Source organism: Callospermophilus lateralis, chromosome 14 (genome assembly GCF_048772815.1).
Source record: "Callospermophilus lateralis isolate mCalLat2 chromosome 14, mCalLat2.hap1, whole genome shotgun sequence".
Taxonomy (NCBI): domain Eukaryota; kingdom Metazoa; phylum Chordata; class Mammalia; order Rodentia; family Sciuridae; genus Callospermophilus; species Callospermophilus lateralis.
In genome coordinates, this window is record NC_135318.1 from 57783060 (window position 1) to 57795399 (window position 12340).

Consider the following 12340-nt stretch of genomic DNA (forward strand, 5'->3'; position numbering starts at 1 on the left):
ATTCCCAGGCCCCTTTTATTTTTTTTCTTTTGAGTCAGTGTCTCATTAAGTTGCTGATAGTCTCACTAAATTGCTAAGATTGTCTTCAAATTTGCAATCCTCCTATCTCAGCCTCCCAAATCACTGAGTTTACAAGCATGCATCACCACGCTGGATTAGAAAAAAAAAAATACATACATATTTTTTTTTTTCAAAATTCACCAACAATTTCGCGTCGCGATTCTGCTCAAACTCCTGCCCAGTTTGAAACCCACCAGAATCTATTAGCTGTTATTCTAAAAATATGTGTGCTGAATTAAATACTTTTCAGCTACGAATGAAAATGTCACAGGGCAAGAATTTTAAAACCTTTATATTTTCTATCATGTAGTGATTTACTTTTTACTCATTACTTAGTTCTTCAGCATCCCGAATACGAAGGAAACGAAGATTCTTCTCTTCCAGTTTAAAAAGCCCAAGTATGCCAAATATTCATGTCAAAGGGCAACCAGACTCAGCCAGCTGGCTGTCAGGTAGAGAGTCCTGTTCAAGATTACAAGATGGCAAGCACCTAAAGGGAGGTCAGGGGCTGGACAGGGATAGGCTAGCTCTAGAACTGGTGCCTTAAGAAGTACCCATCCCTAGACTGATGTTTTCGAAGAAGAGACTTTGCTAAGGGCTGCCCTACTGGATGATAGAGTTGGGCGTCGGGGACACAAAACCGCTCTTAGGAGCCCAAGGGGCCCGGCAGTGGCCAGCTTCTTTCTCAGACCTGGCCAACACTTCCTCCTTCGGGCTACCAGTCCCTTTCCTGACGCTGTGGGAGAACGGGTGCGGAGTGGTGGATGGAAAGTAATAAAAGGCCTGCAAAACTTTATCTGCTGGTGTGCGTCCTCGTAAATACCCTCCACGGATAACTAAATTAGGTCGGCAGTAAGAGCTGACTGTTTCCTTCTCAGAACAGCCTGGAGGGTTTTTCTTGTTTTGCAAAAGGCTTCTACTTCCTCCTGGTTTCGTATATTCACACAAGCGCCGCTGACAATGTGCGCAGGTGTTTTGCGCACGCGTGTGATTTTCGCCACCGCCAGGGTCCCACATTAATTTCCTTAGGACGCCCCCGGACCCCAGGTTTGTGCGCGGAGCTCCAGGAGCCCTGCCGTGTGTGTGCGTCACCGTCAGCGTAACCCTGCACACAGCCGACAGGAGCATTGCGCACGCGCAACGCGGAGCTGCCAGCAACTTCCGGACGTCCAGGGCCGGGGAGGGGTGTGACGAGTGGGGCCAATTCGCGACGCCACTTTCTGACTCCAGCACTGGGGATCCAGTACCCATCCTCGGAAGCAGGGTCCGGGAGGAGGGAGGCCCGGCCGGGACCGGGAAGAGCTGCTGAGGAGCACAGAAGCCCAGTTCGAGGAGTTGCCCTGCCCGGGCCAACCAGGGACCAGGGGCGGTTCCCAGAGCCACGCCCCCTCGCGCGCCCCGCGAGCCAGCTAGACTGCGCAGACGAATACGTGACGCGGGGCGGCGCCGAGCAGGAGGGAGGGAGGGAAGATGAAGGAGGGCGGGGGAGCCATCGGCGGGACCAGCGGCGGCGGTAGCAGCAGCATGGCCGCTCTCTATGGGGGTGTAGAGGGGTGAGTGCGGCCCGACGCCGGGAGCACGGGAAGGGCGGCCTCGGACATTCCAGGCTGGAGGGCGGGGCGGAAGGTCGTGGCCAGCAGGGTGTGCAGGTAGCCTCGCACCTCAGGATCCGGCCACTGTGGGCTTCTGGGTTGCAGGGCCTTTCGGAGAAAGGGTGTGTCACGTGCAGGGCCAATCTTAAGTGCGAGGCGTTGTCCCTTGCAGGGTCTCGGTGAGTGCCAAGGCCACACCCCAGGGGGTCCTTTGTATTTTAGGGCGGAACCACGCCCCTTTCTTCCACCGACAACTCACTGGACAGCCCACTTGGCGTATTCCCTCTGGGAAAGCAGCTTTTTCCTCATTCCCAGATCCAGAAGGAGTTTTTGCAGAACAGGTGTCAGGTGTGAAGTTTCTGGGTTGGAGATAGCAAGCTGGAGTGAGTGGAAGCTGGGACAAAGATCTTTGCCTGAGGGTATCTGGGAGCTGGAACAGCTGCGAGACACAGTGTTCACAGTGTTCACACGTCCTGGTGCCCATGCCCCAAAGCTTTCATTTCTCTTGGCACCACAGGCAGCTCATGCTGGTTTGAATCTTCTGTTACTCTATTTTTTCTGCTAAGAATCTTGTCTGTAGGACTTTCTGTAGTAGCTCTGCCCTGGGTAAAACTTTGGGTAATACCTCTGCCCTCTATGAGCTTCAGTTACTGAGGACAGAAAGGAACAAGATTATTGATTACCAAATTCCCTGCCAGTGACAAGATTCTGTGAATCTGAATGTGTTGACTCAGGATATAATAGAAGTTGACTTGTTTCAGAGCTTTTGAATCTGATTGATTCACTTCAGTGTATGCCATATCTCTGCTGATTTACCCAAAAGTCTTTTCACATGAATTGTGAAGGTTGATCTCCCCCATCCTGTACCATCCTGTATTTGTAGCACTTTTTTTTTTAAACCTCAGTCAGTGTAGCAGTTTGCATTCATCCCTGTAACATTCATCTATAAGCTATAACCCATTTTTTTCAGTTTGTCAAGAGATTGTTTTGGATGTTGAATCTACCACTTCACATGCATTGACTACTGTTTGAAACTTCGAGTCTTCTTTGAATCCGATGAGAAGGTCTTCAGTGTCCTCTCCTAAAACATTCCTAAAAGTACTGATCCATAAGGAAACACACATCCCATCACCACACAGATCTGCCTCTAAACTACCATTTTCCCCAGTAACCAGCATTGGAGGGTTTAATTGATTGTGTGTAAATTCTCCCTGCCATCTGGTGAGCATTTCTTACAAAGATGTCTTAAAGACCTTGGCAGGTGGAGCTGGGTCTTGAAAGGCAGCCTTTAGTAGTTATGAAAGGAACAGGCACATTTCTTTAGCTTTTTTTTTTTTGTTAACCAAATGTTGTCTTTGCCAAGCTCTGTGCTAGTTATGAGGCTAGATAAATGATCCAGAGCTTGGGCCAGTGGAGCTGTTAAATCTATTTAGAAGTAGTCACAAGCAACTGAACACATGCTTGATGCAGAGGAAAATTTTAATAGTTATGGGGACACTGTGAGGGTTTAACTAACATAGCCTTAACTAAGTGGGGTGGGCCACACATCAGAAAATTTCAAGGCCCAGATGATGGATATTCAAAGGGAAGCTGAGGGAAAACTGTGTTTCAATTTCAAGACAAACACCAAACCACAGAAGTGGGTTTGAGAGTGGTGATTGGGATTACTGAAGCTATCTCTATCACACTGGGCTTTGCCTGCAACAGGGACTGCCCTAGCTTAGCTCTACTGCAGGTTTTTCTAAGCAGAACTAAGTGCCCTCTTGTGTTCTGTAGGGGAGGCACACGGTCCAAGGTCCTTTTACTTTCCGAGGATGGGCAGATCCTGGCAGAAGCAGATGGACTGAGCACAAACCACTGGGTAAAAGCCACACTGAGGGGACCAGAGGGCTTGGTTCTGATTTTATTCTCTAATTCCAATTGAGGTGGTGGCTGGGATTCATAGAGCAACTGATAGGGATGACATAGGTCCTGCAAGCCTTTGTAACTCCTCCTTCCCTTGATTGGGCCAGCTAATCGGGACAGAAAAATGTGTGGAGAGGATCAACGAGATGGTGAACAGGGCCAAACAGAAAGCAGGGGTGGATCCTCTGGTACCTCTGCGAAGCTTGGTGAGTCTGGGGTAGAGCCTTAGAATTAAGCCAACAGCAATACTAAGACAGGTAGCAAGTTTAGACTGGATGAACTTGATGACTATGGATGAGAAGGCCTCCAAGGTCTAGTCCCTGCTGTTGAAACTTGTGATCTTACCCATTCTCATGGTTTCAGCTGCTACCTTCAACCACAAGAATATTGAAAGAGTAGGATTGGGGAGAGGCACTGAGACCTTGGTTTGAATCCCAGCTTTACCACTCAGTATCTATTTGACCCTTAAGAAGTGGGTCTTACTTTCCTCACTTGGAAAACATTACTAGCAGTAGCTATCCCAGAGTTATTGGGAAAAGTATAGTGATACATCCCAAAAGGGTTAACACAGAACCTGACCCATATGCACTCATTAGGTGTAAGCTATTCTTACTCTCAGCTTAGATCTTCCCCCAAGTTGATTCAGTTCTATCTACTCTACTTATGTACACATAAGTGAGATATTCTTTGGACACAGCCAAACCATTACCCCTTACCTTGTTTCTCTGCCTGATTTTTCTAAGAGCATTGTTGTCTAAGCTCTAAACATAGCATTGTTAAATTCCTCTTTGTCCTCTGTCCATCCTCAGTCTGGGCTGTTCTTGGAACCAGGGCCTTCTGAGGGGTGGTGGTGTGGGATGGAGAGACTGAGGCTGGATGAGCAGGGTATAGCCAAACAGAGAGCAGGAGGCAGGCATCAGGAGGGTCGGGATGAGAAAGGCACTGTGTCTGGAGCTCTGCTTGCTTGCTCATCTCCCATGTGGCCCAGGGCCTATCCTTGAGTGGTGGGGAGCAGGAGGATGCACTGAGGATGCTGACGGAGGAGCTGAGGGACCGATTTCCCTACCTGAGTGAAAACTACTTTATTACCACGGATGCTGCAGGCTCCATCGCTACAGCTACGCCAGATGGTGAGCAGGTGGATGGAGGGGTGAGGTTGAGAACTGTTTTTTTCTTGGGAAAGCCCCTTAGAGGTAGCTGGCAAAACTAGTATTGCAGTATCTGGAAGAAAGTCTCTGTGTCACCGCTCTTCACCCAAATCCTTTCATGACCAGTTTAAGCCTCTGCCAAAGCAAAACTTGGAAGATAGAAGTAAAGTGTGCAAGAAATGTAATCATGGTGGTAAGCAAATCAAACATAAGACTCCATTGCAAAGGAGGAGCCCTTGGTGGCAGCCAGTGAGAAGCAGGCTGAGGGTATCCTAGAGCAAAGAGAATAAAGTTGGGGAGCTCTGTGATTTTGTAATGCTAGATCACAGGATTGGCATTTGCTAGCTCTGCCATCCTGGAGAAGTCATGGAACTTTTATATTTGTAACTTTTATATTTATAAGGAACAATTATATTTATAAGGTGCTAACTAAATATTACTATAAGAACAATGTCTAGCACAATCTATGGCACATAGTAGGAACTCAGTAAAGCAGGTAGACTCACCTGAAGACTGGCTTGGCAAGGAGCCACATTCCCTTAAGGAGATGTAGATCATGTTCCTCAGTCCCTAGAGACAGGCTCTGTGATTGCAGTTTCTCCGAGGCCCAGGCCTTCCTCTTTAGGCAGGAAACCTACCGGGCTCAGTTTTCTCCCCTGTAGGACTGGGTGGTAACCCTTTTGCCTAGGATGTGTGTAGTTTCTGTCCTATCTTCTTCCACAGTCGGAAGCTGCTGCTCTGTACAGAGCCTTGGCCACACTGAGCCTTCCCTGCCCCTTCCCCAGGTGGGATCGTGCTCATCTCTGGGACAGGCTCCAACTGCAGGCTCATCAACCCTGATGGCTCCGAGAGTGGCTGCGGCGGCTGGGGCCACATGATAGGAGATGAGGGCTCAGGTGAGCTCACACTGGGCCTGGACCCTTTCCTTCCTGCAGCTCCCCATCTTCTCCCCTGCTCTTGGCCTACTAATCCCTGGGGTTCTCTGAGAATAGCCGTTCCAAGTGCAGGGTAATGGCTGACAGATCATAGAGTTGCAATTGCTGGACTAACTGCTGACATTGCTCTTCACTAGTGATTTTGCTCCAGGGTTCAGATTCACATCTCAGCACAATGGCTGTGGCCTACCTGTGTTGACTTTTGGAGACCTTAGGGAAGAATTGAGATTATGAAAGATCATAGATGCCATACCAGTCCGCTTCTGGGAAAGAGATAGAAACTCCTCCCACCATGGCCTCTTTACGGGTAGCATGTGTATATTTTCACAGGGGCCCTTGGGGCCCAGCTCGAGTTGTGACTCTGGCACAATTGTGAGATCTGATTGACCCTGTCTTTGTGTAGGAGATGCTTTGATACAGATTCACCTATTCTGTCTTCCAGCTCTAGCTTGCTTTTATCTGGGTCAGTTAGATACAGTTTCATTAAAAGCACCTCCTTCTCCCCAGCATCCCCACCCCCAGGAATCAGGAAATGTAATTTTCTATAAAACCCAAGCAGATCACTAACCCTGTCTGGGTCTGAGTTTCCTTCCTGGTGAGCTCCAAGAGATTGCCCATCTTCTTAGTACTCTCTGCTCTCTGCAGCCTACTGGATTGCACACCAAGCAGTGAAAATAGTGTTTGACTCCATCGACAACCTAGAGGCGGCTCCTCATGATATTGGTTATGTCAAGCAGGCCATGTTCAACTATTTCCAGGTACTTCCCTGGCCCCAGTGAATGTGTCCACCTAGGGTAGGGCAGTGGGGGACTCTAAGACAGAGCAGTTGCAGGAGAGGGATTGGGTGGGCCAAAGTGGGTAAGAGCTACAAGGTGAAGTATAGGTAAGAACAGAATTTAGAATGCTGAAGACAGTGCATTCCAAAGGTATCATGAGAAAGCTGTGGTTTGAGAACAAGTGGTTAGCCAGGCTTCATTCTTGGGCAGCTAAAACCCACTGAAACAGTTTTCTAGGCTAACATGAAAATTGCAAGTGAGGTCAGGAAGGAGAAATAGCAGGTAGAGTCTGAGCAAGGTCCTTGAATGCTGATCTGCTCTCTGGCCTTTATGGGTCAGGAAAGCCTATAAGAAGGGAGCAGAGGAATTTCAGAGGGAGGCACAGCCACCTACCCTGTACACTGGGGACTGACTCCTCATCTATGCTGGGCTCAGTTGTGTGTTAAGAGAAACAACTGCCTTTAATGGAGCCAGAGGTGAAAGGTGGGAGGATGTGGAAGGAAGAGGAGAAGGAAGACAAATTTATTTAATAGCTCATCTATCTGCATGAGGGCCAGTCTGTCTTTTGGGGGTCACTTAGGCAAGCTGGACCTAAAGCTGAGGAAGGTGATTAGAGATATTGGAAGGTAGGGCATGTCTTCTTAAGGCTGAGGGATTGGTGATTAAAGAGTAACCCTGTCCTGTGCCACAGTGAGGAATAGGGAGGGACCAGGAGAAAACACCTCCTTAGCAGTTTAGTTGTCTCACCCAGTCGATTGTGTCTGCTCTCCACCAGCACGCCTGCTGCTCCCTCTTATATTTTTCAGTCATTCTTAGAAAGTTGTTACCAAGGTTTGCTGTGAGTCTTGGCACATGCCTGTAGGCATAAGAGGCTGAGGCAGGAGGATCATGAGTTCAAAGCCAGCCTCAGCAACTTAGTGACGCCCTGAGCAACTTAGCAAGATCCTCTTCCAAAAAATAAAAAAGGGTTGGGGATGTGGCTCAGTGGTTGTGGTTAAGTGCCCCTGGATTCAATCACCAGTACAAAAAAAAAAAAGAAGAAGAAAAGGAAGTTGTTACTAAGGTTAAATGAGACTGTGTATAAAATATTTATATATGTAGGTACTCAAATTTTAGCACCACTTCCCTTTACTAAAATGTGTCTGGGAAATCACTTGAGATGTTAGGGGTAGGCACGTTTGTTGGGGAAGAAGGACCTTCTGTGGTCACATAAGTTTGGGAGAAGCAAATGAATTTCTTGGTTGCAGTACCTCTTGGAGCCTTTGCTAACATGTGTTGTAACTCTCCCAGGGACAGTTGCAATATATGGTATTACTTAGATTCCTTTGACCAAAGAAACCTTTCCAAGAGCACTTTAAGGAACTATAGAACATGCTGTGGTGATTATGTATCTGTATTCTATACTGCCTGTAAGTTAATTGGTAACAATGAAGTTCATGCTAGGAAAACACTTTTCTCAAATGAGAAATCTCACATCCTTATACTTTCTAGAGCTAAAACATGCTCCCAGAATTATTCTAGCTCTTCAAATAGTATAAATTAGGAAGGGCAACTTAGGTGGGCAAATGGGATTTTCTTTACTTCTCATAGCTGTCTTGTGTTGTTTGTCTTTCAGGTGCCAGATCGGCTAGGAATCCTCACCCACCTGTACAGGGAGTTTGACAAAAGCCGGTTTGCTGGGTTTTGCCGGAAAATTGCTGAAGGTACTGAGGTGGGGTAGGGTTTTGTCGGGCTTTGTTTCCCTCAGACCTGCCTAATTAGGGGGTGAAGTTCATATGGAGGCTAGACACCAATTTCCCTCACCAAGTGACCTCACTGTTTTGCCACCTCTGTCCTTGGTGATGGCACGGTGTGTGCCTTGGGGTGGAGGCAGAAGGGCTAGATGGTTGTACTGACTGTTGTTTTGTATTGTCAGTGTTTCTCCTTGACAGCTGTCAAGGCTAGTGCAAGCTATATGCCAGTTTCTGAGAAATTTATGAAACAGTTTTGTTTAGACAAATCTATAACTTTTTTTTAACCAGTTACATCCAAAGAACTAGGGAATTAAGGAAACATTGGGCATATTTTGTTGGGTGTCAGCAGCTCAAAATATGGCTTGCTTGTTTATATTTTGCTTTCTGCCCTGTCACATCCATACTCTGTTAATTTGGATTCCATAGCCTCAGGGTATTCTTGGGCCTTTTAGAGCCTGCTAGACTGAGCTCCTTCTACCCAGTAACAAGGAAGGGGCTAATCAGCAGCAGACTGCTGGAAGCAAGTGGGGGGCACTGACCAGATGTCAGCCAGCTTCTTAGCTGAGTTCTGGGTCCCCAGAGCTGAGAGATTCATAGGGATAGACTCAAAATAACTCAGTGTAACCTAGTAATCTGGTGGTAGGGTGCTTTGGGGCAGGGGGCTGTCCTTCCCAGTGCCTGGTAAAGCATTTCCTATAGGGCACCCTTCAAAGGTGCAGCGGGGAGGTGGAGAGTGCTGCCATGAGACTTGCTTGCCCCCGTGCCAGTGGTGGGGCATCTGTCCTAATTCAAACTTCGGCCAGCTAGAGGTGCTGCCCTGTGATGGGGAGAGTAACCGGGACAAGCTGTCCCTAGGTGTTCACCAACCCCCTTTTTCCTTCTCCTATCCCAGGTGCTGAGCAGGGAGACCCCCTTTCCCGCTACATCTTCAGGAAGGCTGGGGAAATGCTGGGCAGACACATCGTAGCAGTGCTGCCCGAGATTGACCCGGTGAGTGGAGGTGCTGCTTCCCTTTTGGTGATGGAACTGCCCCATCAAACCCTGCATCAATTAGAAACTATTTTAGATGAAGTTATGAGGTGAGAAAAATTCTGCTTATAACATAAGAAAATCCTATGGTGCTTCCCTCTGTAACTGGTGTGTTACTACCTGTATTTACATGTAGTAAATGGGTTTAATGTCTGTCTGTCCCCTTTCTGTCCATTCCCCTTCCTTTTCTCTTTCCTATTTCTGTAGTTGCTTGCCCCTTTTCTCTTCCCTCCCCTGCCTGCTCTTCCTGTTTCTCTTTCCTTGAGTTAACCTTATTCTGTTATTGACTAGAGGGAAAGTCTGGGATTTGGGGTTGGTCTTAGGAAACCACCTGGCAGCTCCAGAGATGCTTGTTCAGCCCACAGCATCCATTTTTGGCCCTCTACCCAGGTCTTGTTCCAAGGGAAGATTGGCCTCCCCATCCTGTGTGTGGGCTCTGTGTGGAAGAGCTGGGAGCTACTGAAGGAAGGTAAGTCTGGGGGCAGGGGGAGGGGAAGGGCAAGGGCAGAGAATGGGTCTGGAGTGGAAGTCCAAGGAAGCTGCCTGTTTTAGGAAAAACTGAGACCTGTGCCCTGAGGCCAAGACAGGCCACTGATGCCTCAGGCTAAGGCCCTGAGCCTTCACTTTGCCTCTGTCGCATCCGACTTCCACGAACTAACTATATATTTATGCTGGGGATTAAACTTCGGGCCTCAGACGTGCTGTGCATGTGCTTTACCACTGAGCTGCAGTCCCAGTTCCTTGAGGTCCTGAAAACGTGTTATATTCCAACAATTTATTAAATAACCTCTTTTTAAAAGTTAAACTGACTCAGAATCAGATCTCCAGTATATGATAAACGGTGGTAACCATCCCTAGTCAGCATAATCCTGGCCAGAAGAAAGAAACGTGACTTCTTTCCAGGCAGCCTCCTTTTAGGAAGTTGCTCAGCTCCCATTAGACATTCTGCAGGGCTCAAGGGCCCTTATTGGAGTTCCCAGCATTGGAGCTGAGAGGAGGGCAGGCCTTTGAGGCTGCTGGCTGCATGTGCCCTGGGATCCACTGTGTCCTGGGGACTTGGCCTGTTGGCCCCTTCAGCATCTTCACAGAAAGACCTTAGCATCTTTGTCCCCTTCCCCTCTGCCTGGTCTCTTCTCATTTCTGTCCTTGCATTCTTCCTTGCAGGTTTCCTTTTGGCGCTGACCCAGGGTAGAGAGATCCAGGCTCAGAACTCCTTCTCCAGCTTCACCCTGATGAAGCTGAGGCACTCCTCCGCCCTGGGTGGGGCCAGCCTAGGGGCCAGGCACATTGGGCACCTCCTCCCCATGGACTACAACGTCAATGCCATTGCCTTCTACTCCTACACCTTCTCCTAGGGGGCTGGTCCTAGCTCCTCCCATTCTAAGCCTAGTGGACACTGGGTGCTAGAAAGGAGGTCTTTTCTTTTTTAAAAACACATATAGAAGAAAATAAATGCACTCTGCCCATTCCCCAGTTGGATTGTGTGTTCAAGCACCCTTGCTGTTATATCCTCAGTGCACCATTTGCAGGTGTCCCAGAGGGCTTAGGAATGGTTTTGTCCATAGTTGAAAGCCCCACCTCCAGGGACTTGGTCTGTGATCTGCATCCGTTCACCATGTTCTTGGACAGATAATTTATCTGTGCCACCTCAAACACATCCCCCTTGCCTTACCATACACATTAACCTGTCTTAAGTTTTCTCCTGTCAAAAGTAGGTAATGATTCCTGCCTGACCCCTATTGGAACTAAGTAGTCTTCCCCTGAAGTAACCACAGTAACCACTCCCTCTCCTGAGATTCTCAGTAGGATTTAGGGGACAATACAGTTCTAGTTCAAAAAATTTTTTACCTCACTGGATTTGGTAGTTGTAAGTAAGCAGTTACAGTTTCTTGTGTGAATGAATTCTTGAGTTTATGAAGATTGCTGAGGTCCAAGAAGGCCAACTAGGGATAGCCTATCTGGATGGCCTACCTGCCTGTTCCTGACTGCTACTAGCCTGGCTCTGGTTATGGCATGACATTTTGTTTGTTGTGTGGCCCTGGGAATAACGAGCATCCGTGAAGAGCAGACGTGGTTCCTGTCCTCTGGATTCTGTAGTTGGACTAGTGAAGACAAACCTAAAGCTTCCTGTGCTGCTGCCTGTGCTACAGTCTTGATCCACAGTGGCTGCCTCTACAAGTGTCCAGAGTGTACACTATTAGAAGGCATTGATCATCTCCTGGACATGAGTTCTCAAACTTACATGCCTCAATTCTAGAGTTTATTTTAAAATCAGGTTTCAGTCTTTTTCCCTCCTCCTACCTACCCCCTACCTCAAGAGGTTTGACTCAATAGGTCAGAGATGAGTGGAGTGGGTGAGGAATTTTTTTTTTTAATAGTCTCATTATGTTGCCCAGAGTGACCTCAACCAAGATCTCAAGCATTCCTCCTTCCTCAGCCTCTCAAGTAGCTGGTCATATACCACCATGCCCACCTAGGAATTTTCATTCCTACTCAATTGTCTGGGTGGTTTTTGCCAGAGGTCCATTATCTGTACTTGAAGGAGTTTGCCTTATTGCTTCTGAGTTCCAGTTACACTCTCAGGGGATCTTAAGTCTTACCTGTTTGTTCACAGTACATCATTCATGTGGAACAGAATGGCCACAGCTCTCTTCTCTAGCCCAATGTAGCAAGCTGGTGCTTTGAGCAGTAAGAACTCAAGCCAAGTCCCTTCAAGGGACAGAGCACAACTTCACATCCAACTGTCACCCAATTCTTTGGGTCCAGCACTTGGCAAATTGCTAGTACCTCACCTTGTAAAAAGTCTGCAGAGAACAAGGATATAACAGAAGTACCTTTGCTATATCCCACAGTCCTAATAATAGCTGAGTTATTGAGTGGTGAACTTGATTGTATTATTATTTTAGTAATAGGGACTGAATCCAGAACCTCACATGTTAGGCTGAGTTGTATCCACAGCACTTTTTACTTTTTTTTTTTTGGAGACAGGGTCTTGCTAAATTATTTAGGGCCTCATTAAATTGCTGAAGGCTAACCTTGAATTTGGAATTCCCCTGTCTCAGCCTCCTGAGTTGTTGAAATTACAGGCATGAGCTACCATGCCCAGATTTATTTTTTATTTTTATTTTTTTTTGGTACCCAGGGATACTTTACCACTGGGCC

The 12340-nt window shown here is 47.6% G+C and overlaps 1 protein-coding gene across 2 annotated transcripts; it reads left to right on the forward strand.

Annotated features, from left to right (window-relative positions):
- Nucleotides 1-1554: 1554 nt before the first annotated feature.
- On the forward strand, nucleotides 1555-10647 carry Nagk (N-acetylglucosamine kinase). Of its 2 annotated transcripts, none has more exons than XM_076832862.1 (10): nucleotides 1555-1613; nucleotides 3429-3513; nucleotides 3665-3763; nucleotides 4546-4687; nucleotides 5491-5601; nucleotides 6286-6398; nucleotides 8032-8119; nucleotides 9042-9139; nucleotides 9569-9647; nucleotides 10343-10647. In XM_076832862.1, exons 1-10 carry the CDS (start codon nucleotides 1585-1587, stop codon nucleotides 10531-10533), a joined length of 1035 nt encoding a protein of 344 aa, XP_076688977.1. In that variant the 5' UTR covers nucleotides 1555-1584; the 3' UTR covers nucleotides 10534-10647. The 2 variants fall into 2 exon arrangements, with proteins under 2 accessions (XP_076688977.1, XP_076688978.1); XM_076832863.1 differs by lacking the exon at nucleotides 1555-1613 and adding an exon at nucleotides 1808-2873.
- The last annotated feature ends 1693 nt before the right edge of the window (nucleotides 10648-12340 follow it).

Coding starts and splice junctions, on each gene's coding strand:
- Nagk (XM_076832862.1), top strand. CDS start 1,585: ATGGCCGCTCTCTATGGGGGTGTAGAGGG. Junction 1,614..3,428: donor CTCTATGGGGGTGTAGAGGG/GTGAGTGCGGCC, acceptor TGTGTTCTGTAG/GGGAGGCACACGGTCCAAGG. Junction 4,688..5,490: donor CGCTACAGCTACGCCAGATG/GTGAGCAGGTGG, acceptor CCCCTTCCCCAG/GTGGGATCGTGCTCATCTCT.